Source organism: Carcharhinus amblyrhynchos, chromosome 3 (assembly GCF_965287045.1).
Source record: "Carcharhinus amblyrhynchos chromosome 3, sCarAmb.v2.hapA, whole genome shotgun sequence".
Classification (NCBI taxonomy): Eukaryota; Metazoa; Chordata; class Chondrichthyes; order Carcharhiniformes; family Carcharhinidae; genus Carcharhinus; species Carcharhinus amblyrhynchos.
Window position 1 is genome coordinate 51,832,155 of NC_137326.1, and position 25,939 is coordinate 51,858,093.

Genomic DNA, 25,939 nt, shown 5'->3' on the forward strand with positions numbered 1-25,939 from the left:
ATGGGAGGGGCCAGCATCCCATTCGCCTTCCTGACCACCTGCTGCACCTGCAGGCTGGGTTTTTGCGACTCATGCACAAGGACTCCGAGGCTAGGTTTTATACTCAAGTTTCTTGAAGGGGATTTAAAATCCTCTGTGCCTCAGTGCTCCCATGGAGCCAGAGCTGAATCCCTAATATCGTTATCTCAAATCTTTATGACTCAGTATCATGGCGGTGAGTGTATTTACATGCTCTGCTGTGTGATGTGTCTCCTAAAAGATACAACCTCTGGTGAGGAATATCTCACTCCAGTTTTCCATGCAGCAAATAGGGAATTAATGGCAAGGAATTAATGGCAATTTTTTTTCCTGTCTTGTGCAGGGTGATGTGGTGAGACTGTTCCATGCAGAACAGGAGAAGTTTCTGACCTGTGATGAATATCGGAAAAAGCAGTATGTATTTCTCCGAACTACCGGCCGGCAGTCTGCTACGTCCGCCACCAGCTCCAAAGCATTGTGGGAAGTTGAGGTATGCCCTGTTATGCTAGAACCAGACCTGTAGTTTTAGAAAGCTGGTATTTGGGTTAGAAAACGTCCTCATGGGATTGAGAAGTGTACTGTTGGCCTTGTGCTGGTATTTGTTTCATTTGGATTTGGCTGAATTGGTGAGCCAGCCAAATGTGTTAACAAAATCCAACTCCTGTATCCCAGCAAAAAGAGCTCAAATAGCTGAAGGTTCCAGATTTTATGGTTCACAATTCCTGGCCTCTATAATTTCAGTGAAACACCAGTGTAGGAAATATCAATCCAACAAAAAATATATAAGAACTGTCATTTATGTAGCATGAATCTCATTCTTGATGTCCTGAAGTGTTTCACAGCCAGTGGCTTGTATTTGAAGTGTTGTAATGTAGAGATATGTAGTGTTTTGGCTTGTTGTACATTTGTTACAGCTGGATAGGACTTCCCCATAACGTTGTTTCCAGGGCTGTTGCTTACAATAAATGTACTAAACATCCTGTCAAACATCAGTTTGGAAGTTTCATTCACATGTACACAGGAATAGCCGCAGTTTTTGGAACTGCCTGACATCTAGTGTTTAGTTCAGTTGGATTTTCTTCAAGAATTTATCATGTTTTGGGTTTACAGCCATTAGGATGGAGTCCAGTTATGAAGGCATGGTGTCAATGTCTTATCGATTATATTCTCCTGGTTAAGGGAAACAGGTGATGGGTATTAATTGTCTTTGAGCACACATAAATAGGGGATTTCCTTTGGCATGCTGCTTTAGTTACATTGCCCCCAACACATACTGTGACTCCCCTTGTTAGTTAAATTTTTGTTTGTTAAAATATGGATAGCTGTGAAACTGAACAAGTCAATCAACTTTCTAAATATAGAAAAGCTTTGTATCTTGGTTTTGCTTTCACTAATTTATTTGGATCCCATTAACACATAGTTGAATACTATTGCAGGCTCGGGTAAAGCAACTGTTGTGATAGCCTGACAAATCTCATCTTGTGACTTTTCAATATATTTAAAGCTCAAGTGAGTTATGAAGTGCCATTTGACTGTTTTAAAATAGCTCTGTTAGTGGGCATAAATGTATTATTGAAAATAATGCACAGGAAAAGTGAGCCCCTCTCGCTCCAAATGAAATCAATCTGTAAATCCTTCTGTTAACGCCAGTGTCAAAGAGGGACTGTTGAATATTGTTACTACTTTTCAAGAACTGTAAAATGACAATGGAGAAGAAATGCAGAGATAATAAAGAACATCCTTATTATCAACCTTATTCGAGTCCATTACAAAATAGCTGCAGCATTAGTTAACACATGGTATCAGATTCCTGAACAATGGGAGGTGTGAATTTTAGAAAAATAATAAAATACCTCAATTTGCATTTGTATAGCTTCTTCGATAACTTCCAGTTCATTCCAACATGCTTGACTGCCAAGGAAGCACTTTGAAGAATGCAAGGCCAATTGCAACCTCATGAAACTGCAAACATGATCTTACTGTTTGTGTTTGCTCTGTAAGGGCATAAGTGAAGGCATACAAAGGGATGGTGGACAAAAATCAAGTCCTATATGTCTTCATTTTCTTGCAGGTGGTTCAACATGACCCATGTCGTGGGGGAGCAGGACACTGGAATAGTCTCTTCCGCTTCAAGCACTTGGCCACTGGAAACTACCTGGCTGCGGAGGTTGGCGAAGTGAGTGTTTTGTTTTTTATTTGTTTTTATTTTGCTGTTTTCTTTCTACCTTGTACCTTTCGACTGTACCTGATGCTAAATCATATGTTTTCTAGGCCATTCCAGATTACCAAGAAGATTGTCAAGAATCCCGATCATCGGTAGGTGATGTTCGCAATACTGGTGGCAAGAGTTTGGGGCATTCTAGTGTCGCAGTCTTTGAATGGTGTGTCTGGAGGTGACTAAAGTTAACAATTGAATTGTTCATCAGCCATGATCTTATTGAATGCTGGGGCAGGCTCGAAGGGCTAGATGGCCTACTCCTGCTCCTATTTCTTATGTTCTTATGTTCATGTCGTGAAAAGAGGTATTAGTTTTCAAGTTGATTGTAAAGTTTTTAAAGAATTTTTGTCATTGAATCTTTACAGTAGGAGGCCATTTGGCCATTGAGTCTGACTCTGAGAACATAAGAACATAAGAAATAGGAGCAGGAGTAGGCCATCTAGCCCTTTGAGCCTGCCCTGCCATTCAATAAGATCATGGCTGATCTGAAGTGGATCAGTTCCACTTTCCCGCTTTCTCCCCATTACCCTTAATTCCCTTAACATTCAGAAATCTATCTACCCGTGACTTAAATATATTCAACGAGGTAGCCTCCACCACTTAAATGTGCAGAGAATTCCAGAGATTCATCACCCTCTGAGAGAAGAAGTTCCTCCTCAACTCTGTTCTAAACTGCCCACCACCCCCCTTATTTTGAGGCTGTGCCCTCTAGTTCTGGTTTCCTTTCTAAGTGGAAAGAATCTCTCTACCTCTACCCTATCTATCCCCTTCATTATGTTGTAAGTCACCCTAAGATCCCCCCTCAGCCTTCTAAACTCCAACGAATACAGGCCCAATCTACTCAATCTCTCCTCATAAGCTGACCCCCTCATCTCCGGTATCAGCCTGCTGAACCTTCTCTGTACTCCCTCTAAGGCCAATATATCCTTTTGCAAATAAGGGGACCAAAACTGCACATAGTACTCCAGTTGCAGCCTCACCAGTGGCTTGTACAGTTGCAGCAAGACCTCCCTGCTTTTATATTCTATCCCCGTTGTGATAAAGGCCAATATTCCATTCGCCTTCTTGATCACCTGTAGACTGAGTTTTTGCAATTTGTGCACAAGGACCTCCAGGTCCCTCTACACAGTAGCATGCTGCAACTTTTCACCATTTAAATAATATTCCATCCTACTATTATTTCTTCCAAAGTAGATATCCTCACATTTGCTAACATTATACTCCATCTGCCAGATCCTCGCCCACTCACTCTGCCTATCCAAATCTCTCTGCAGACTTCCCGTGTCCTCTCATCTTTTCCACTCATCTTTGTGTCATCAGCAAACTCAGTTACCCTACACTCAGCCCCCTCCTCCAGATCTTCTGCCCAAATGGTAAACAGTTGGGGGCCCAGCACCGATCCCTGCGGCACTCCACTAGTCTCCAACTGCTAACCAGAAAAGCACCCATTGATTCCAACTGTCTGCTTCCTGTTAGATAGCCAATCCTCAATCGACGCTCACGCTTTACCCCCAGCTCCGTGTACCCTAACCTTCTGCAGCAACCTTTTGTACCTTCTGGAAATCTAAAAACACCGCATCCACCGAGTGTTTCACCCAGGCCCTCTCCCTGCCTGATTCCTGTCATCATGGCTAATCCATCTAACTGACACCTCTTGGGACACAAAGGGGCAATTTAGCATGACCCGTTTAAGTGACCTACACATCCTTGGATTCTGGGAGGTAATCAGAGGAAACCCACACAGACACGGAGAAAGTGCAAACTCCACACAAAAAGTGACCCATGGCTGGAATTGAACCTGGGTCCCTGAATAAACTAGGCTTGTACTCGTTAGAGTTTAGAAGAATGAGGGGAGATCTCATTGAGACGTATAAGATGATGAATGGGATGGATAGGATAGAGGTGGAGAGACTCTTCCCGCTCAGAAAGGACAGTAGGACTAGGGGGCACAGCCTCAAGATAAAGGGGGGGCGGTTTAGAACGGAGTTGAGGAAGAACTTCTTCACTCAAAGGGTGGTGAATCTCTGGAATTCTCTGCCCATTGAAGTGGTGGAGGCTACCTCGCTAAATATTTTTAAGAAGCGGGTTGATGGGTTTTTGCTAAGAGAGGGGATTAAGGGTTATGGGGAGAGGGCGGGAATGTGGAGCTGAGCCACGACAGATCAGCCATGATCTTATTGAATGGTGGGGCAGGCTCGAAGGGCCAGATGGCCTACTCCTGCTCCTATTTCTTATGTTCTTATGTCCCTGGCGCTGTGAGGCAGTAGTGATAACCAGTGATCATCACAAACAAGCAAAACATATCAAACTGTGATCAGAATGGCTTAGAATTATAAAATTATTTCCTGTTTTCTCTCAAGAAGTGTAGGCTGCATTGGAGCAGAACCTGGCTTTCCTCAACCAAATTCAAAATAAAAGTATCAGAATTGCTAGATTTGAAAGATTAAAGTCCCTTTCATTTTACCGTCCTGGTAGTCACCTGATGCAATGATGGAGCCACTAACTAAAATAGCCACTAATATCCATTAATTAGTCCGCAATAGACCCACACGAGGAATCCAACCCACCCCCTTTTCGACAATCACTGAGGTGGAATGTTAGGAACCATTAATCTAAAGTCAGGTGCTACACTTGGCATGTGATGTCTCAAATTACACGTGTGCTATAATCCCAAAATGCTGTTTTCTAAAAGAAATATAGTTTTCAGAAATGGAAGGCCAAGAACAGCTGTTAATAGGGGAAAAAAGCCTTTTTGGGGAATCAGCTGCTTTGGATGTTGTCTTAGAAAAAAGATAGATAATGCTTTGGAAAATTGAAAGAAACTGCATTTCCAAAGCAACTTTCACAATCTCAAAGTGCTTCTTCAGCCAAGGAAGTACTTTTTTTTTTAGTGAAATCATTGTTGTTCTGAATGAAGAGTAAAATGTAAACAGTATGATGGTGATTGCTATTTGTCAGCATGTACTTGTACTTACAGCTGCAGACAGTTGAGCATGGCTTCAGTGGTGAATTCTATACACAATAATGCAGGGCATGTTGCATTTGTTAAATGCTAACTATAAAAGATTTCATTTTGTACGAAATGAAAGTCTCCTATAGACACATAACTTACTGGCAATGCCCAGAAATGATTCAAATTCCATTTTCTAGCCTGGTAGACAGATAAACCATGCAAATTGGATTATTGCATTAATTTAGTACATTGCTATGCCCTTTAACTTCTGTATTATTTCTGCTGGAAGGAAGTCTGACTGAATGTGTAATGCTGCTTTCTGTAACAAACTGATTGTCAAGGAAAGGATTTGCATTTAGTATCACACGTCACTATCTGGCTTGGGATCAATTTAACATGAGCAAGGCACCAGAGAAGAGGTGATTGAATGATGACGTGCAATGGGTGAGGGGAAGAAGAGCACATAGAAGAGTATGGCCCAAGATATCAAGAAAATTTAAATTTCGTAGGTGGAGCATGGAAAGAGGAAAAGGAAGAGCATTCATAGCTATAGTGACAAGGTTGACTAAAGATATAGAAATTAAGGTGAAGCAGTGAAAGGAAGATTATGGTTACATGTCAGGTCCATTGTAATAGAGAACCAAGTTAAGTACCGAAAGATCAGAGAGAAGTGGAAAAAAGAGGGCAAAGAGAATGTGTGACAATTGTTTAGTGGGTAATATAAAAGGGAATTCGAACTGCTTAGCTAAATATATGAAGAGTAGAAAAGCAAAACTGATTGGAGACCTGAAAGAAAGTTAGAAGTGTAAAGATATGGCCATAGTTCTGAATGACTCTTTTGTATCTGTCTTTATTCAAGAAGCGCATGCTACTGATTTCACAGTGAAGTTTGCAATGGTAGAGAAAATGTTTGTGATAAAAGTAGTTAAAGAAATATGATGGGTTTGCAGTGCTGGAGGCAACAGACATTCCAGCTGCGGTGCATCCTTCGTTAGAGAGAAGTACGGGTGGAGTTTGCCATTAGGTCAGCCGTGACCTTATTAAATGATGGAGAGGCTTGAGGGGCTAAATGATCTACTCCTGTTCATTGTTCTTTTCCTTTGCATTATGTCCAATGCTGAGCACCACATTTCAGAAATGCTATCAAGAGAAGAATTTTACTGGAACAGAATCAGGGTGAGGGAGAGTGTGGAGGAGCTGGGATCTGAACAATTGGAGTTGTTCGCCTTATAACTGGGGACTTTGGTAGAGTTGTTCAAAATCATGAAGGCTTTAACAAAATACATTAGGGAAAAGGCTAGGTGGCTCATTTTTCTGAGTAGTGCAGTCACAATGGGCCAAATGACCTCTTTCTTGTGCCATGGCACAAGATTCTTGAATCTTGGCGATTCTAAAGCTGTTTCCAGTTGAAGAAAGTGACCAGAGTTGTGATGAGGATTTTTTATGCACCAAGTTGATGATGCATGTCAGGTAAGTTCTTTAAATGAAAATCAGGTCAATTACAATAGGCTCGGGGAGTGGGGAAGGTGAAGAGAAAAGTAAGATTAGTTAAAGAGAGAATAGAATGATCAATAAAAAAAGAGAACCCAGAAAGCTGTTGCCAGCATGTAAGTAAGTTAGTAGTAAGTGGTGAAGTGGATAAAGGATGACATACGCTTAGAGGAACAGGCCATGGCTAGAACGCGTAGAGTTCTTTGTATCAGTGTTTACTGAGGAAGAAGAACCTGATCAAATGTCGGTAGAAGCGGAGCTAGTGAAGACAATGGATAATGTGAAAATGAACAAGAATGTGGCACTGTAAAACCTGGTTATGCTTTGAGCATATATTTCACCTGGTCCCGATAGCTTGCATTCCAGGTAGAGATAGCAGAAGGGCTTGCCTTAATTTTCAGGCTTCCATGGATATGGGCAAGTTGCATGAGGATTGGATAGCGGCAAATGTAGCACACCTATTAAAGAAAGGACAGACTTATCTCCTACACACTACTTAGTTTAACAACAGTGGTGGGTAGAATTTAATACAGGGAAATGTCAAGTAAGGCATTTTGTCAGAAGGCTGGGGAGATGTAACATGGATTTAATTAAGAGTGGGCAAGTTTGGAGGACCCTATGGGTATATCTATCTTATTTTTAAGGTAGCAGGACATATCGAAAAAGTGGTTCGCAAAACGAATGGGATCTTGGCCTTTATGAATAAAGGTTTTGAGTACAAAAGCAGGAAAGTTATGCTGAACTTTTTCAAGCACTGGTTAGGCCCCAACCAGAGTATTGCATTCAGTTCTTGTCACCACACTTTAGGATAGATGTAAAGTTGTTTGAGAGGGTACAGAGCAGATTTGCCAGAATGCTTCTAGCAATGGGAAAGTTTAGAGTTGCAAGCTAAGGTTCAAAAGGCTGCAGTTGTTCTCCTTTGAGCAAAATTGATTGAGTGGAGATTTGATGAAGGTGTGCAAGATTATGACAAGCTTAGGAAAGTTGACAAAGAAAAGTTGTTCCCATTAGCTAATTGTACAAAGTCTAGGAGGGGGATGCAAATTTAAGATTTTGGGCGAGGGATGCAGGAGAAATATGAAAAGGAATTCTTTAATGCAGCCAATGCTAATAACTTGGAACTCGCTGCCCATGAAAGTGGTGTATGTGAAAACCATCAATGTTTCCAAAGGTAATTGGATGGACACTTGAGGGAAATAAACTTGCAGGGCTATGGGGACTAAGTGGAAATTCTCCACCGGGATCTGGCATGAACTTGATTGATTGAATGGCCACCTCCTGTATCATTAATATCTCTGTGTTTAAGTTATGATGATCTAGAATCAAATGAGTGTCTGCGTGAAAGGATGATAGAAGCAAATTCTGAATTTAAAAAAAATCAATAATTTCTATCAGAAAGCAGTAGATAAATAAATACTTGAAGAGGAATATAATGGGGCGCAGAGTTGGGCGGGGGGGGGGTGTTGGAATAACATGAAGAAAGAACAGGGAAATGGAACTAACTGGATAGCTCTTTCAAGAAGAATTAGCCAAGCAATGATGGATCGAGTAGCCTCATTCTACATTGTATGATTCTCTGATTAGTAGAAAAATGACCCGGTCATCAATAAATGACAGGAAGGAGATCCTATGAAAGGAAGTCTCTGGAACACTCCTTCCCCAGACAGCAATGGAGGCTGGATCAATGATAGTTTCTAAGATAGTGTTGGACAGATTCTTGATTGACAAGGATGTAGGAGGTAGAAAGGAAAGCGGAGTGGAGGCCACAATCAGATCAGCCGTGATCTTATTGAATGATGGAGCAGGCTTGAGAGGCTGAATGGCCTACCCCTGCTCCAAACTCATCTACTCAGAATTCAAACATCCCCTTCTCCCTTGCCACCCAACCACCCTCATTTTTCTTATCCTCAGCTCCAAGCCTGAAGGGAAAGAAGGGTCTAATATCACTACATAAAGCCAAGGGGTGGTGATGGCCTAGTGGTATTATTACTAGGCTATTAATCTAGAAACTCAGCTAATGTTCTAAAGACCTGGGTTCGGATCCTGCTGCGGCACATGGGGGAATTTGAATTCAATAAAAAAAATCTGGAATTAAGAATCTACTGATGACAATGAAATCATTATTGAAAAAACTATCTGGTTCACTAATGTCATATAGAGGACGAAATCTGCTATCCTTACCTGGTCTGGCCTACTTGTGACTCCAGAGCCACAGCAATGTGGTTGACTCTCAACTGCCTGCTAAGGGCAACTAGGGATGGGCAATAAATGCTGGTCAGCCAGCGGCATCCATGTGCCATGAATAAAAAAACGTCACTGAATAGCTGAAGTCGGTAGCAAATATCCTGTTTATTGATCATAGCTGATTTGTGGTATGTGAATGGGATGGGACTGCTGATGCTGCTTGGTGTTTGGGTGTGGAACACTGCGGTGAACGTTACCTTGTATTTTGATGTGGGTTTGAAGTTTGCTGACTGCTTCTTCATCTCTGCAGTTTTCATTTTATTTCCCTCGCATGAAGCTAGGCCACTGTCAAGTATTGGGAAGCTTTGCAGTTGAAAAAAGTCCTGTCCTTTTGTTAGTAAGAGGTGGGAATCAAATTCTGTCCAGTTTTTCTCTCCTTCCCTAGCCCCTGGCTCCTGTACCAGGGAGAGATGGATGCAGTTTTTATCTTGTTTGACATCAACAAAACCAGGTTTCTTTTGCAGTGAAATCTGCAGTTCCAGCAGCAGGGGGAGCATTTGCACTGTTATATTTCCCTCACTCCTCTTTCTTTCTCCCCTGCTGATGATTAAACTTTTTCACAATTGTTTGAGACTTGTGATTGGGTTGTGTGGCTGTAATGCTGTAACCTGCACTTCAGAATCCTGCCTCTTTAACATGGGGTTGACAATTCTATGCCTATATAAAACAACAGGGTGGAATGAAATCCAGAAATTGGACCATTCGCTGGATTTTAAGAAACTTGCACAAATGCAGCCAACACCACTTACAGTTATAAACAATCCCAGTTTGAGATATGCTTCCCAATCACTGAAGGGAAAGAGGTCGAGGGAGTGTTCACACATTTTCTTGCTGGGGTTTTAAGAACTGTTTCTTTTCTCCAATGTGAGCAGAGGCAGGCAGGCAACCTGAAGTACGTTTAAAATAGAGGTGTATTAATTCTTGCAAATCCACTTTCAGTCTAGAAACTAATAACCTACTCCTTCTATCCTATACTGTACCAATTCTCACTTGCCCAACGTCCCTGTCTGCACTTGCTTACTAAGCTTCAAACATGAAATCCTTCAATATTCATCCTTTCCTCCCACTCTAACCTCCTCTAGCTCTGTAATCCTGTCCCCTCTCTGTTCCTCTGATTCTGATGCCCTTGTTCATCCTCTCTCGGCTGTCATTGGTAACTGAGCCTCAAGTTGCCCTCAGATTCCTTGCTTAAACTTCTCAGCCTCTTCCCCTTATTTCTTTCCGTTTTAGTGTCCTTCTTGAATACAAGTTCTTTGACCCAAATGTTTTGCTTTCCTGTGAGCATCTCCTTTGACTCAGCACTCTTTTTTTTCCCTCTTGCGTCTGATGTTAGTACCTTGGGATGACAGATTTATGGTCACTGGCCCTCATAGCTCAAGATGAAAGCAATCTTTATCATACAAATTATTTGATCTGTCCTGGCAAGTTTCACTTCATGCATAATTAAGCAAGGTATTTGTGTACATGACCTTGCACTGTTTACCAAGCTGAACGTTGAGTCTGATTTGATTTTTTTTTTGTTGCCTTCCACTTACTTTTGTAAAGGCGAATGTGTTCTTAAAAGCCACTATGTTCTATTCTTCTGGTAGAAATTGCTTAGAATCCAAATAGTGGAACAAAAGATGAGACAGCCCCCCTATTCAATAGATCAGCCTCTGCCGCCTCCAGCATGATGATTTTTGCAATTCCTATTCATGCCTTCTTTAGATCATCTTCTGTTTCTTCACTGGTCCCATCATTTATCCTCTTTGCATTGTCCTCCCTTTTGTCATTTAATCTCTATTGCCTTCCACCCTAATACAGATCTTCCCTTTTGTTCTTTCCTCCCCTTTCCTTTTCTCTGGACTCACTTAAAGCTGATAATAGCTCTTCACATTTTATGGTTTTATTGAAAGGTCATTGAGCTGAAACATTTTCTCCCTGCTATGGCTGCTTAGCCAGTTAAGCAGTTCCAGCATTTTCTGCTTTTTGTTTTGTTGGCCAGTGTCTGCAGCATTTTGCTTTTGAATAAATTGTTATCATTGTGTTGGATGTTTGCAGGACATTTCCAGTTACTAAATATGATGAAATATCTAACAAAACATCTCCTGTTTGTCTGTTGTCATGTCAGATGCATATCTAATCGATCTCCTGCCAGCCCTTAACCAGGATATCACCAGGTCATCATATGACAGCACTTCTAAAAGTCCAAGTCAAAGTCCAGGATTAAATCAAGAACTTGTTAAACTGAAATAAATGGACATTTGGCACATGCAGAATGGTGGCATTGTTGACCTTGGCACTCCTGGTTTATGTGTAAGACTGATCTTCTAGATGGCTGAATGATTAAATGTTAACTTTGAGCAAAACACAAGGTGTCTTCAATAATGCTGGATTGGGGCCTTGCTTATTATTGGGAGACTGCATTGAAATTCCGATTGGTCCATCACAACTTCACCACTTTGAGCTTGCTTTGTAGTTGCTTCACGGAACTGTTTGCTATGACTGTTAGGTAACATTTTTGAGGATAAATGATGAGATTGAATGGGTAGAAATTTGGAGCAGTCATCCCAGCAGAGCTAGGATATTGACTGCTGGGAGTGCAGAGAGTTGCTGTAAAGGCTAATTTCCTGAGGAGCTTGGAAATTCCTCCCTGAATGCCTGAGGCAGGTTGAGCAGGCACAGGGCAGGGTGGGGGTTGTTGTATTTCTACACAGTAAATTTAGGTGTTGTCTCTTGGATTCCTCCAATTCTTAGAGAAGTTTAACCTTTATTCCTACACTCCATTTTTTCTCTCTCCTGCAGTATATAGGTCGGGATTGATTTACAACTTTGGATCATGGTTGGAAGTTAGAATCATAAACCAATTATAAACAGCAGTCCTATTGAAAAAGTCTGTATGCATCTTGTGTCTGTTCTAACTTGCATTTGAGCTATTGACTCTAATCCCTCTTCATACTTGACTTTCAGAGCCTTTCGTACTTTTGAAGTTTTGCCTTAATTCCTTAAGTGCTTGGTTGACTCAACTTTAAAAGTCAATTCTGATAATACATAACCCATAATCTAATAACTGAATTGAAATGATTTCTTCTGACTTTTCCCGCACTTTATGCTTCCAGTACTAACCCTAAATCTGTAATTTCTTTTCACTATTTATCCATTTAAAGTTTTGAATGCTTCCTTTTGGATTCTTTCAATCAATTTGCATAGTAGATACAATCCTATTTTTTCCAAGTCCCTCATTGTAGCCATATAACCTTTTGATCCCAGTAAAAGCTTTTTTAGTCCAATTATAAAGGGTTGTAGTAACAGAGGCATCTCAGGTTTCATATACACAAATGGCTGAAGGTGGCAGCTAGATCAAGAAGCCTGTTTTGTTTCAAATGCTTATGGGGTCCTTGGTTTACAGAGTACCAGAGCCAGAAAGTTAGCCAAGCATTTAGAAAACACAGGTTAGGAATTGAATGCAGTATTGTGTTCAATGCTGGGCACCACAACCGAGTAAGGGTGTCGAGGCCTTGGGGAGGGTTAAGTAAAGATTTATTAGAATTCTATAAGGGATGAAGGGCTTTTCTTACCTAGAAAGACTACAGAAGCTGGAATTGTTCTCCTTGGAGCTGTGAAGGTTGAGAGGAGACATGATGTACATGTTCAAAGCTATTGGAATTATTAATAGAGTAGAAAGGCATGAACTGTTTCCACTGGCAGAACGGTCAATAAGTAAATGTTATTGATTAAAAGTAATCAGCAAAAGATACCTGGGGGGCAGACAGTTTTGCAGGCAATTTATGCAGCAAACTGTTAAATTCTAGAATGCCCTTACGTGTTTTGGTATTCTAATACAGTGGTAATTTCAAAAGGAAATTGGATCTTAACCCTGCAGACATGCCCTTTTTAAGATACGTTAGCTCTTTAATAGAGACTGCATCAGGTCTGATGGACTGAATGGCCACCTGTGCTGTATAGAATTTTACAGAACTTACCACTGGGTTTGAAGGTGGGAGAGCACGTCAAGTGCAGCGTGTCGAATTCCGCTAGCTCCATGGCACTTTAAATTGCCCCTCATTTTCTAATGGATGACCATTAAGGCATCGAGTGGCCAATGTGTCCTTGGGTCATTTTGAGGCCTGAAACTGGCCAATTAAATGCCTTGCTGATAATTTACTTGCAGCAGGGGAAGCTAGTGCCAGGTGGGTAAGCTTGGAGCTTTTACTGAGCCATCTGATGTTGGTCAAGGATGGAGTGGGGGAGACTCTTTTGGGATGCCCAGTGTCCATCAGTGGCATGCCACAGGGGCTTTATCCCCTTTGTAATCCTTCCTCCTGCCCCCCGCTCGTTTCTTAAACCCTTGAGCAACATGATTCCTGTTTCCTTTGATTCAAGAGGTCTTTCTCATCCCTCGGTTATGGTAAATCTTTCAGCAAATAGTTTCTCTATAATTATGGATGGAAGCAATCTGTATCCATATGCAGCAAGACCAGGACAACAGTCAGGTTTGGACTGATAAATGGCAAGTAACGTATATGCGACACAAGTGCCAGGTAATGACCATCCTCAAACCAGAGAAAAGCCCTCCTTTTGTATTCAAGTGACATGATCATTATTGAATCCCCCATTATTAACATCCAGGGGCAAGGTGGGCTACCGCTGACCAGAAACTGAACTGAACCAGTCATATAAATATTAAGTTCAGGTCAGAGGTTGGGAATTCTGCGGTAACTAATTCATCCTGACTCTCCAAAGCATGTCCTCCACCCATAAGGCACAAGTCAGAAGTGCGATGGAATATTTTCCACTTGCCTAGTTAAGTGCAGCACCAGCAATACTCAAGAAACTCAACACCATCCAGGTACAAAGCAGCCCACTTGATTGGCATCTCATTCATTTCCTTAAAATTCATTCCCTCCACCACCGGTGCACAGTGGCAGCACTGTGTACCATTTACAAGATGCAATGCAGCAATTCGCCAAGGTATCCTTGACTGCATCTTCTGAACCTACCTAAGAAGGACAAGGATAGGAAATATATGGGAACACCGCCACCTGCAAGTTTCCCTGCAAGCCACTCACCACCCTGTCGTTGAAGTGGGTTGCCATTCCCCCATTGTCACTGGGTCAAAATCCTTGTACTCCTTTCCTAACTGTGGGTCAGGAAAAGGACACCACATGGACTAAGCAATTCAAGAAGGCCACTCACTATCAATTTCTCGAGGGCAATTAGAGATGGGTAATAAATGCTGGTCTAACCAACCCATGAAAGAAAAGTGCTAGTAACCCCAGGTGTTGTGTAGTCATGCTGTTCCTAGTTGGAGTAAGGGAACCTTAAGGAATTGATCACGTGACATCCTCATGATGCCATTTAGCCACTTGTGAGAGGAAGTGGGCAGTCTATCCTAACGGTCTGTAGAGTAAGCATCTTCCTGATCTTTGTGGTCTGCAAGCCTGTCCTTTTAAAAAGTATTGCTCCAGGAGTCATCAAATCAGGCACTGAATAGAAATAATAGTTGCCTTGGTGTACTGATATTCTATCCAATTTCTGTTCTGTCTTTCACGCTGTCAGTTCTGCTCAGAAATATAGCTATGCTTTGTGGGTTGGATTGCAAGTAATCCCATTAACTTCACCTCATCAGAATTTGCTAAGCTTGGATGAGACACAACTCCTTTTCTGATATAAAATTATTATCGAGTTGTAGAATTATACAGCACAGAATGAAGCTCTTTGCTCTATCACACACTCGCTGGCTCTTAGGAAAAAGAGCTAACCAGTTAGATCTGCTTCCCTGCCTGTCGCTCCATATTCTTCCTTTTTGTGGATTTATTCAGTTCCCTTTTTATATGCAATTGACTGTTTTTACTTCCCTTTTCCACAGTGAATTCTAGATGTGTGTTTTAAAAGGGAAAATCTTTGCTCATTTCATCTGGTTTTCATAAATAAGCTTTTGTTTGAGTATTTGATATTGCAAGCTCAGTTTTGCTGGATTATTACTATTTTTGTCCTGAAACCACTGACCCTTGCGCTCTCCAAAGCACATCACTGAAGAAGTTGACATATTGGCCAGAATTTTCTGGCTCCCATCAGTTGGATCTTCCATTCCTATCAACGGCAAATCCCCACCACTGGGGAACCCGGCAAACAACAGGAAACTCCGTTGACAGCCGCGGTGCCAAATGATCCTGTCTGTGGCCAATGGCAGGCCTTCTCCATCATAACAAAACGCAGCGGGGATGTGGAAAATCCGGGCCATTGAAAATTCTTGTGCAAGGGGTGTTTGAGATAGTGAGACAATACCGAAGGGGTGACAGAACAGCTCTGCAGCCTCTGTCAGATGACTGTATCTCTCAAGTGTGCTCTGTACACTTAGTGGAGGTTTTATTCTATGTAATTCTCGGAAATGATATCAAGGGCACTGTAGTGATCTGCATACCTCCTTAGTTACCATTTCTTGGAAGGTGTCTCTCTTCTGTTAGCTTGTTTCATCAAATAGACTGCTGCTCAAGGCACCCCAAAGTACCCTTTTTGGAAAGATTTCTTGCTTATTTTGGGAACTCGTAGAATCCTACAGTGAAAAGGAGGCCACCCAGTCCACTGAGTCTGTATGACCCCATTCCAACCCAGGCTGTATCGCCGTAATCCCTCGCTAGTCCCCCGTCACTAATTTAGTATGGCCAATCCACCTATCCTGCACATCCTTGCACTGTGGGAGGAAACCGGAGCACCTGGAGGAAACCCACGCAAACATGGGGAGAATGTGCAAACTCCACACAGACAGTGACCCAAGTTGGGAGTTGAACCTAGGTCCCTGGCGCTGTGGGACAACTATGCTAACCACTATGCTGCCTCATGTGATTTCCTTTGTTCCTATGCCTGTCATGGAGTAAATACCCAGGGTCCTTCTCCATCCTTCTTTCAGCGGATGGGGAGGCCATTTAGGCCATCTTGTCTATGCTGGCAATCAAGTCTTCTCAGCGGCCTCTCATTTCTTCGTTTGTGCATTATCAGGATTTTTGAAAATGTATGTAATATAATTGTTAACCCCCTGAGGCACACCAACTCCATTTGGAATTCATATCAGTCCCTTAAATATTGTGTGTTTGAAAGAATATTTTGTTGGAGTTGATGTCTTCTTCATATTTGTGGTGAATTTGGTCTGTGGAAAGAATACAGATGAAAATGGGATGTCAGTGGGCATTTTGGAGTCAAGAACGTTATGCTACTGAAGACTTCCCCCATAACGCTCAGATACTAATTTTTATTGGACTGATATATAAGTAATGTAATCTATTACCATTCTGAATGAATTGTGACTAATCAGGATGGGCTGAGTAACTGTATAAGAATTGATGATTTTCTTTGTTGGGTGGAGTTGCACATGCTCAGCCCCTCTGCCTTCTACCTGCTGGTGTCACGCAATAAACTGTTTATCGATTGGAAAAAAAGACTTCAAGGTTTTTTTGTTTGTGAGCCCCATGCCAGTTGAGAGTGAGTAACCTTTGCGATGCTAGGATTATTTTGAAGATAATGGGTGAGCGGAGATCATCAATTATTTTTATCTGTATCTTTAAATTCTATTTAGCACAATATTCTTATGCAAGTATCTGCCTGAAAGTATTCAAACCTTTGTGTGTTGTTTTCCTTAGATTGACTCTGATCAGGAAGCCTTGAGAAACCGAATGCGAACCATCCAGGAGAAGGTGATGTATACACTGGTGTCTGTGCCTGAAGGGAATCATATCTCCTCCATCTTTGAGCTGGATACAACCACCCTGCAAAGAGGCGACTCTCTTGTTCCAAGGTACGAGTGATTAATGAATTTGGGCAAATTCAAATGTAAATTCATACAAATTAAGCCTTTATGAAACTGCTGCTCAATATTCTGGACATATTCACCAAAGATCAAGTTTAAAATATGGCACTGGTGTTTAAATATATTTCTGAATTTCTCTCAAGTTCTGATATTTTGGAATTTTCTTTTGATCCCCTAAAATTCCCTGCCTTTCAAAACCGAAATGGACATTTTCACTCGATGGAGAATTTTGAGGTAATGATCAGACTCTTGTTGCGACTTACTTACTTGGTCTGGCAATTTTGATGCAAGTCAAAAGAAAGATACAGTTTTGCCTTTGATGCCAGAGGACTGCAGTGTTTCAGCATTACACGCATGTTCAAAAAGAATGGCGTAAAAAGATAAACCCAGCAACTACAGGCCAGTCAGCTTAACTTCAGAGGTGGGAAAACTTTTTAAAAAAAGTAATTTGAGCCACAATGTATAATCACTGGGACACTTGTGGGTTAATTAAGGAAGGCAGGAAGAAGTTTTGTTTTACTGGAGTTTTTTTGAAGTGTTGACAGCAAGGGTTTATCAGGGCGGTGCAGTTGATGCTATATACGTGGACTTCCAAAAGGCATTTGATGCAGGGTTGCACAACAGAATTGTGAGCAAGTTTTAGCTTATGGAATAAAAGGGAAAGTAGCACCATGGATACAAAGCTGGCTGAGTGATAGGAAACAAAGTTGCACAGAATGGATGCTTCTTGGGCAAGGGGCATGTTCTTCAGGGACAGCATTGGTACCCTTTCTTTACCTGATATATATCAGTGATCTGGACTCTGATGTACAAAGGCACAATATTTAAATCGGCAGATAATACAAAACTTGCAAGCGTTATGAGCTCTGAGAAAGACATTGTAAAATATCAAAAGGTTATAAGTTGGAGGAATGGCTGGACAGGTGGCAGATGAAGTACAATGTAGAGAACTGTGAAGTGATTTTTTTATTCAAAAGAACATGGAGAGACTAAATCAAAGGGATGGAGGAGCAGAGGGATCTCAGTCTGTATTTGCATAATTCATTAAAACTGGTGGAACAGGTTGAGAGTGCAGTTAATAAAACATAAGGTATCCTTAGCTTTATTAACAGGGGCATAGAGTACAAGACCAAGGTAATTACGTTGAACGTGTATAAGCCTCAGTTGGAGGACTGCATCCGGTTCTGGGTGCTGCACTTTCAGAAGAAAACACGGGAGTGTGCAAGGAGGATGTGTAAGAATGGTTCCAGGACTAAGGAACTTAAGTTCTGAAATAGTTTGGAGAAGTTGGAACTGTTTTCCTTGAAGAAAAGTAGGCTCTGAGGTGATATGACAGAGGTGTTCAACATTGAGAGTGGTCTGGACAAAGTAGATGGGGAAAAACTGTTCCCGCTTGTGAAAGGATCGAGATTGAGAGGGCACAGATTTAAAGAATTTGCAAAAGAAGCAAAAGTGACATCTGGCAAACTTGCTTCACACAACGAGTGTTTAAGGTTTAGAATGCGCAGGAGGCAGGTTAAGTTGAGGCATTTGAAAATGAATGTACAGGGTTGAAGGGAGAAGGCAGGAGAATGACACCAAATAAATTGCTCATCGTAGAGCTCACAGGCTCAATGAGTGTCCTTTTTCACTGTAAAGAATCTGTAATTGCAATCCTGGGGCTCTCCTTTGTGCTTCACAACCAGTTGACACATTTTTGAAGTTAAAACATTAGCGTGAAAGTGTGGCAACCAATTTGTGCTCAGCAAAGTCTCGAGAAATATGACCAGATAATCTCTCAGTAATGTTGATTTAAGGAATGAATATTGACCAGGGCACAAGGGAAAATGATCCCTATGCTTGAGAGGCCACATGGGGCATTAATTCGACATGTTACTCAGTGTCATCCCTATGGTGTCAGACGTACTGAAATCTCAGGAATGAGATTTGAATGCACTTTTTTTAAACTTTTGAATGGGCATTGTTGGCAAGGTAAACATTTATTTCCCATCCTTTGCCCTTGAAGATGATGAGTCGACCTCTTGAATATGGCTGAACAACTTGCTAAAATAAAACTAGAAAATGCTGCAAATACTTAGCTCCTCTGGCAGCATCTGTGGGGAGAGCAACATAGTTGACATGTCCAGTCATGACCGTTGAGTGAGTTCCTTGGACTTATCAGAGGGCATTGCTGTTGGTCTGGAGTTACACAAAGGCCTGAGCAGGTAAGGCTGGCAGATTTCTTTCCTTATGGGACATCGGTGAACCAAATGGATTGTTATGACAATCTAGACATTTCGTTGTTATGATAGCTAGCCTTTAACTGCAGATCTTATTAATTATTATTAGTAATTGAATTAAATTCCCTGATTGCTGCGATGAACAGATGATTCAGTACAATTCGTATAGACCTCTGGTTCACTAATACCACCATGATATTGGACTGACTAACTCAGAAATGAAACTGTCGCCAATGTTGATACTGGTGGGAACTGAGAGTCTTCTGGCACCATCTGTTTGGGCATCTATCATATTCCAAACGTGGGAAAGTTACAGTGCTTGGATTAGAGCTTCTGTTTATTTTTCCCTATTGGTGACAGGCATGAGTCAAGAACAAATCCAGCTACTGCTCAATAATTTCCTAACTGCTAACCTGATTTCATGTGCTGCTGATTATATAGGAATGAAGCGTTCTAATAAGTCAGCATATATCTGACTCAATACGTGACTGACACTAAGTGTGAAGGCTATTCTGAACTCATTTGCAGTTCAGTGGGTCAGTCATTTGGAGAGTTAAAATTTTATAAAGGTGGTCTTTGATCATGGTGTCCAAGGTCAAGTTTACCTCGGTACTCTTAACCCATTGTTGTCCAAAAGAAATCACTGTCCGGTGACTCATTGTGAGTAGGTGTGGTTGTGGTGACACAGCACTAATTTGAACCAGAGCATCTTGCATTCATTCTCTCTCTCTCTCTCTCTCTCTCTCTCTCTCAATAATGCAGCTGGATGAGCTTCATGTCCATATTTACTGCCTCACCATTGATTAAGCAACAGTGTTAAATCACACTTAATGATCAAAAGTATATGCACTCATTTGAATGAATGAATATAAAGTTCAAATAAGCATGCATTGAACAGTCAAATACAAATTTTGAGATTGCTTGACCAGTTACATCTGTAATCCTATTTTTATTTATTGGTCAGTAAGTAGACACGTCTGGAGTTTCATTTAACCATGTGTGACCAGCATATTGAACGGCATGGTGTCACAGTAGTTAGCACTACTGTCTCACAGTGCCAGGGACCCAGGTTTGATTCCTGGTCTGTGTTACTGTCTGTGTGGAGTCTGCATGTTCTCCCTGTGTCGTTGTGGGTTTCCTCCGAGTGTTCCGGTTTCCTTCCACGGTCCAAAAGATGTGCAGGTTTGTTGAATTGGCCATGCTAACTTCTCCCTCAGTGGACCTGAACAGGCACTGGAGTGTAGTGATGAGAGGATTTTCACAGTAATTTCATTGCAGTGTTACTGTAAGCCTATTTGTGACACTAATAAATTAACTTAAACTAACAAAATTAACTTTTGGGAATACTGATGATCAACTAGATTCTGTCCGTATTGAATTAAGTATTTTGCCCTGTGCAGGAAGGTGGGGAAAAGTTAGTCACCTCTTCTACCCCCTCCTCCAATATAGTCTCTTTGCACATCTTGCCCAACAGGACATTCTTTGTGTATCAACCTGGACAGCAAATTCCAGCAGATTATTTTGTCTTGCTGGGTTTCGCAGTTAAGCTCAGCTCTCACCCAGAAACCATGAGCGTACAATTTCCAATGCGATCACTAAAAGTTAACAGTCATTTGTAAAAAAAGGAATATAATTGAAAATAGGGAAAGTTATGGCAAAATCTAAATTGTGGTTAGACCACAACTGGTAGACCACTTTGGATCACTATATTATTCAAAAGATACTGGGGCACTGAGAAGAATCATAAGGATGATACTAGAAATAACTGGATATAAGTGATGGACAGGCTGGGTCCCTTTTCTCCTGAAAAAAGATGGCTTGATGTGTGATCTAATAGATGTCTTTATAATCATGGAAGATCTCAATTAGAGCAGTTAAAGAAAGTGTGTTTCTCCTTGTGGGGAAGAGCATAGCTAGAGGCCATTGATATTAAATAGTTACCAAGAAATCCAATAGGGGATTCATAAGAAACTTCTTTACCCAAAGAATGGCAGCATGGTGGCACAGTGGTTACCATTGCTGCCTCACAGCACCAGGAACCCAGATTCAATTCCAGCCTCGAATCACTGACTGTGTGGAATTTGCACATTCTCCCCATGTCTGCGTGGGTTTCCTCTGGGTGCACCAGTTTCCTCCCACAGACCGAAGATGAGAGGATTAGGTTGATTGGTCATGCTAAATTAACCTTAGTGTCAGGGGGATTAACAGAGTAAATATGTGGGTTTACAGGAATAGGGACTGGGTGGGATTGTGGTCGGTGCAGACTTGATGGGCTGAATGGCCTCCTCCGGCACTGTAGGGATTCTTTGATTGGATGAATGGTGAGAATGTGGAGCTCTACATCAGAGTGATCAAAGTGAACAGTATAGATGCAATTAAGTGGACAAGATGAGAAGTCATATGACACCAAGTGATAGTCAAGCTTTTGGAGTATTACTCCTTCATCAGGTGAATTGGAGCAAGGTGGGCAGGCACAGAATATACAGGTGGAGTGACGATAGCCCAACACTAACAGGTAATCAAGAGTGTCAAAGGATAAGTACAGACAGTGTAGCTGGCTGAATAAGTCTTTATAAGTCATCATGCATGCTAATAGACAAATGCAAGCAGTTAAGTACAATCAGTATGAGTAAAGTGTTATACAGCTTATTGACAAGTGAAGGGATGATCTAAGAACAGATAACTTAAAGCAGAGAGATAATCACAAATAAACGTTATTAAACACTATGCAGACTAGTTCAGGTAGAGAGATCATCACCTGAAATCAAGGTATGCACCTTTAAGTGGAAACTGTACATAAATGAAGAAGAAGAAGAAAATAGATGGCTATGATCGATTTTAGATGTGGAAAGGTACCAGGAGAAGGCTGGATTGGAACATAAACTCCAACAGGGACTAGTTGAGCTGAATGGTGTGGTATTCTATATAATCTTATGATCATTGATTATCATAGGCAGCTGAAATCCGGACTGAATTTCCTTTCTCTCAACTTCAGTCCTATGTGTGGTTAGTTAGCGGGTGTCTGATACATGAATTCAGCGTGAGCCCTTCAGGTTTGTAAGGCTGAATGTATGGCTATGATCCACTGAAGAGTCTATAATTCGACATTTCCATTACATTTCTTCTGAAACGTTCGCCATGTTCCGGGAAGGTAATGGTGTAGGCTTTTGTACTGAACCAGTAATTCAGTGACCCAGTACAAGATCTCAGGACCTGGATTCAAATCCCACCATGGCAGATGGTAACATTTGAATTCAATAAATGTCTAATGATGATCATGAAACTATCATCGATTCTTGTTTAAAAACCCATCTGGCTCACAAATGTCCTTTTAGGGAAGAAAATCTACCACTTTTACCTGTCTGGCCTACATGTGACCCCAGACCCACAGCAAAGTGGTTGATGCTTAAATGCTGTCTGAAGTGGAGGGCAGTTAGGGATGGACAATAAATGCTGGCCCAAACAGCGATGCCCACATCCTGTAAATTAATTTTTAAAAGTATATATATATATCTCTCATTCAGGATGCTGCATTCTCAGTTTAATATCACCTCTCATCTTTTGGATGACATTTGAAACAGATACCCATCTCCTCCCTTGGAAGTGTAAAAGATCCTTGGGCACTATCTGAACAGCAGTAAACCTTCGCTGCCCTGACCAGTATTTATCCCTTGATCCATATGACCAAACATAGACCAGCTGTTGTTTCTGGGTCGTCGCTGTGCACAGATCTGCTTCCAGGTTTCCTACATTACAATAGTGTTCACATTTCAGAAGTACACTTATGGTTTTGAAGCACTTTGGACATCCTGTGGTGATGACAGATTGTGTATAAATGTGTTTTCTCTCGTTTTTTTACGTAAATGTACAGCTTTGGACTAACTGCTAAAAGTTGTGTTGATCAGCTACCAACTATGTGACTTAGTGCAACCCACCTGTTTTGGCTTATTATTATCTCAAATCTCAAAAAACAAACCACCTTCCAGTGATAAATAAAGTGACACTAAATTGCCGTTGCTGAGACTGTTTGAACGAGAACGTCAAGCAAATGTGAAGTATCAGATAAACTTTGTCCCTGTGTTAGGAGTTAGCATATCCAGTGCGTGATGCATTGAAAATACATTTTTTGTTTGACTGCGCCAAGCTGATGAGTAATCATCTATTTTGGCAAAAGAACACACATCCTCACGAGCTGTACATTTCACAGTTCAGACCAGTGCTTTAGCTCAGTGGTAGTTCTTGAAGTGCCAAGCTTTGTAGTTTAGCCTAGATCATAGACCGACTGCAATTTTGTAACAAATATTTGGATGGGGTGCGTGAAATTTATTGGCTCTAGGTCATTGTATTATTTGTCAGCTTGCGTGCACTAAAAACACATTCAAGCATTGCTCCTTCATCAACTAATGCTGGTTGGTATGTGAGATAGCCACGAAAGAATAAGCATCAAGTCTCTCTCTTGGTGTACAGACAGTTCTTAAAAGTCCCCTATTCCAAATTTGATGGTCTAGGCCCCAATCCACATGTATTTCAATTTGACACTTGGGTTGATAGAAGACCAAGCTGGTGAGAAATAATAAGTCCACATATAATCATCACCCAGAACACTTATCTAGTCGACATTGTTGGATGTCCGTAGATGTGGCTATTGTAACACCATTTTAACTACATGCGCTAACTCAAATTAGCACTTTAACTACCATTTGCACTATACAGATACCAATATTTTTTGTTCACTTCCTTCACTAGCATTTGTTCCATTCCGTAACTAAAGGAAGATACACTAAAATCTGTTCTCCGACTCTGATTATCTCTTGCCAATAACTGCATGCAAAATATTGAAGTGTTTAACCAACAACAGCACCCATTGCTTTTCTAAAATCTCCCAGAGTGCAGTTGGTCAGACCTGAATTTCTACATTGCTCCATGTGGCTAGCCGTGAGTGCATTGGATAAGACTGTTGCACGTGATAAGAAATGGTATACCCACTGGTTTTGTGCCTAAACTCCTGTAAGCCACTTCATGAATACCAGCTTGTTCTTGCACAAAAAGATTTTACCCCTTCCCACATTAAACCAGCTGTTCATGAGTATTTTGCATTTTTTTCTCTCTATTTAAACTGCTGAAGAAGTCTTGCCACACTAGAAATTTTCAGACTCTGCTTGCTCTCCAGTTTGCAAAATTCTAGTTCCTTACATTGGACCACTTGGCCAACAAGTCACCTGATTTATCAGAACTTGGTTGCAGTTCTGGCTTCAAGAAACAAATGTTTCCCTTTGCAACTCTCTCATTCCTGACAGTGTATATGTATAGATAATGTTGCAATTAAGACCATATACATTCAATGGAAATTCAAGCAAGAATTTGATTTCTTCCATCACTGAAACCTACCCATTTCACAAACCATTGTATAACTCCTCGATAATGGAATACTTGTAAACTGTATACCTTGAGTGTTAATGACCACTCTTGTATATCAGTCACAGATGTGCTCATAATCAAACAATCTGGTCCCCTTTTCTGGAGACCTGAATGATGCATCCTTGCTCATAAGGACAGCAAAGGTCAACACATCCCCAACAGTCATAATGAGGTGCCCTCCCCAAATACCCAATCACAAACTAGCTCCATCAATAACAAAGCGATTTGAACATGTTCAGATTTACCACTACATTCGCTATCCCAGTGAATAATTTGTTCTTCGTACATGTGCATGATATCTACTGATCAAAATTGACAACATGTAAGCAGAATTCAAATATTAAGTTTCTTGTGAGTCAAAGCAAAACTGCATTTAATGTAGGGTAAAGTGCAGCGAGTTAATATGTCAATGGTTAATACATTTGCTGAAAGCCTGTTGGAAAATGGTCCTTTTTGTTATCTGCTGTTGTAAAGATCTGAAGTGGGCAGAGAATGGCCAGCATCTTTTCACTTTTCTGCAATCTGTTTTCTGTTAATGACATCAGATCCCCTCCTCCCAAATTCTTAAGCTACCAATGAAAGGCAAATTTACAGTTCTTGCCTAGTATCTAAAGTATTGAAACAATGTGGAAACAACAAGAAGCAGCTGACATGCTGATCTTCTATAATACATCCCTTCTGCAAAGCCTGCAGCTCACTATGATGGTTTTATATGATTCCTCCACCTCCTCCACCTCCACCACCTCCACCTTCACCTCCTCCTCCTCCTCCTCCTCCACTACTGATGATGGCAGCACTTCCTGTGACCGAAAGCTGTTGAATTCCCTCATTAAACCTCTCTACCTTTCCTTTTCCTTTTAAGGCAATCCTTAAATCTACTTTCTTTGACCAAGCTCCCTTACGTGGCTAGGGGTCAAACCTTGTTGGATCCTGTGGGGGGAAAAAAATGTGTTACCATGGTCTCGGTTCTACATAAATTGTTGCTTGTATATTCAAGTTGTTGAGAAATTATATTTGATTCCTAAACTAATGTGTGTGTTTCAGGAACTCTTATGTTCGCCTCCGGCACCTCTGCACAAACACGTGGGTTCATAGTACCAATATTCCAATAGATAAAGACGAAGAGAGGCCAGTTATGCTGAAGGTAATTCTGGATGAAAAAGCATGCATGGCATTTAATAGTTACAATGAACACTTGGGTACTGAGTGTTGCTACCTCCTTCCATTTCAGATTGGCACCTCTCCAACTAAAGAGGATAAAGAAGCATTTGCTATTGTGCCTGTTTCACCAGCTGAAGTGAGAGACTTGGACTTTGCCAATGATGCCAGCAAAGTGTTGGCCTCGATAGCTGGCAAGCTTGAGAAGGGCACTATTACTCAGAATGAAAGACGGTAGGTGACACCTTTTTAACAGGCAGCCAATAATTGACTACCCACGTTTTCCTGACAAGTTGAAACATGAATCCTCCCTCATTTGTCTTGGGTTTGTGGTTTTCTTAGATTCCATAGTGTTGTGTCCTTTTTAGATGACAGTTTGGAAGCATTACCTAAGCAACCTATTGGAAGAATACTGCAAATTGAGTAAGATTCCCTAG

General features: G+C 41.2%; 1 protein-coding gene across 3 annotated transcripts in view; it reads left to right on the plus strand.

The window, feature by feature from the left end:
- Nucleotides 1-25,939, plus strand: part of itpr1a (inositol 1,4,5-trisphosphate receptor, type 1a) — a 516,106-nt gene that overhangs the window by 326,644 nt on the left and 163,523 nt on the right. For all 3 annotated transcript variants that reach the window (XR_013886032.1, XR_013886033.1, XM_080184007.1), the window contains exons 13-18: nucleotides 362-508; nucleotides 2,090-2,194; nucleotides 2,290-2,334; nucleotides 16,541-16,695; nucleotides 25,389-25,488; nucleotides 25,576-25,736. Coding sequence is in view for 1 of the 3 variants with exons in the window: in XM_080184007.1 (XP_080040133.1) it covers nucleotides 362-508; nucleotides 2,090-2,194; nucleotides 2,290-2,334; nucleotides 16,541-16,695; nucleotides 25,389-25,488; nucleotides 25,576-25,736 (713 nt within the window). In the remaining 2 variants the exon portion in view is untranslated. The remainder of the gene's footprint in view (nucleotides 1-361; nucleotides 509-2,089; nucleotides 2,195-2,289; nucleotides 2,335-16,540; nucleotides 16,696-25,388; nucleotides 25,489-25,575; nucleotides 25,737-25,939) is intronic.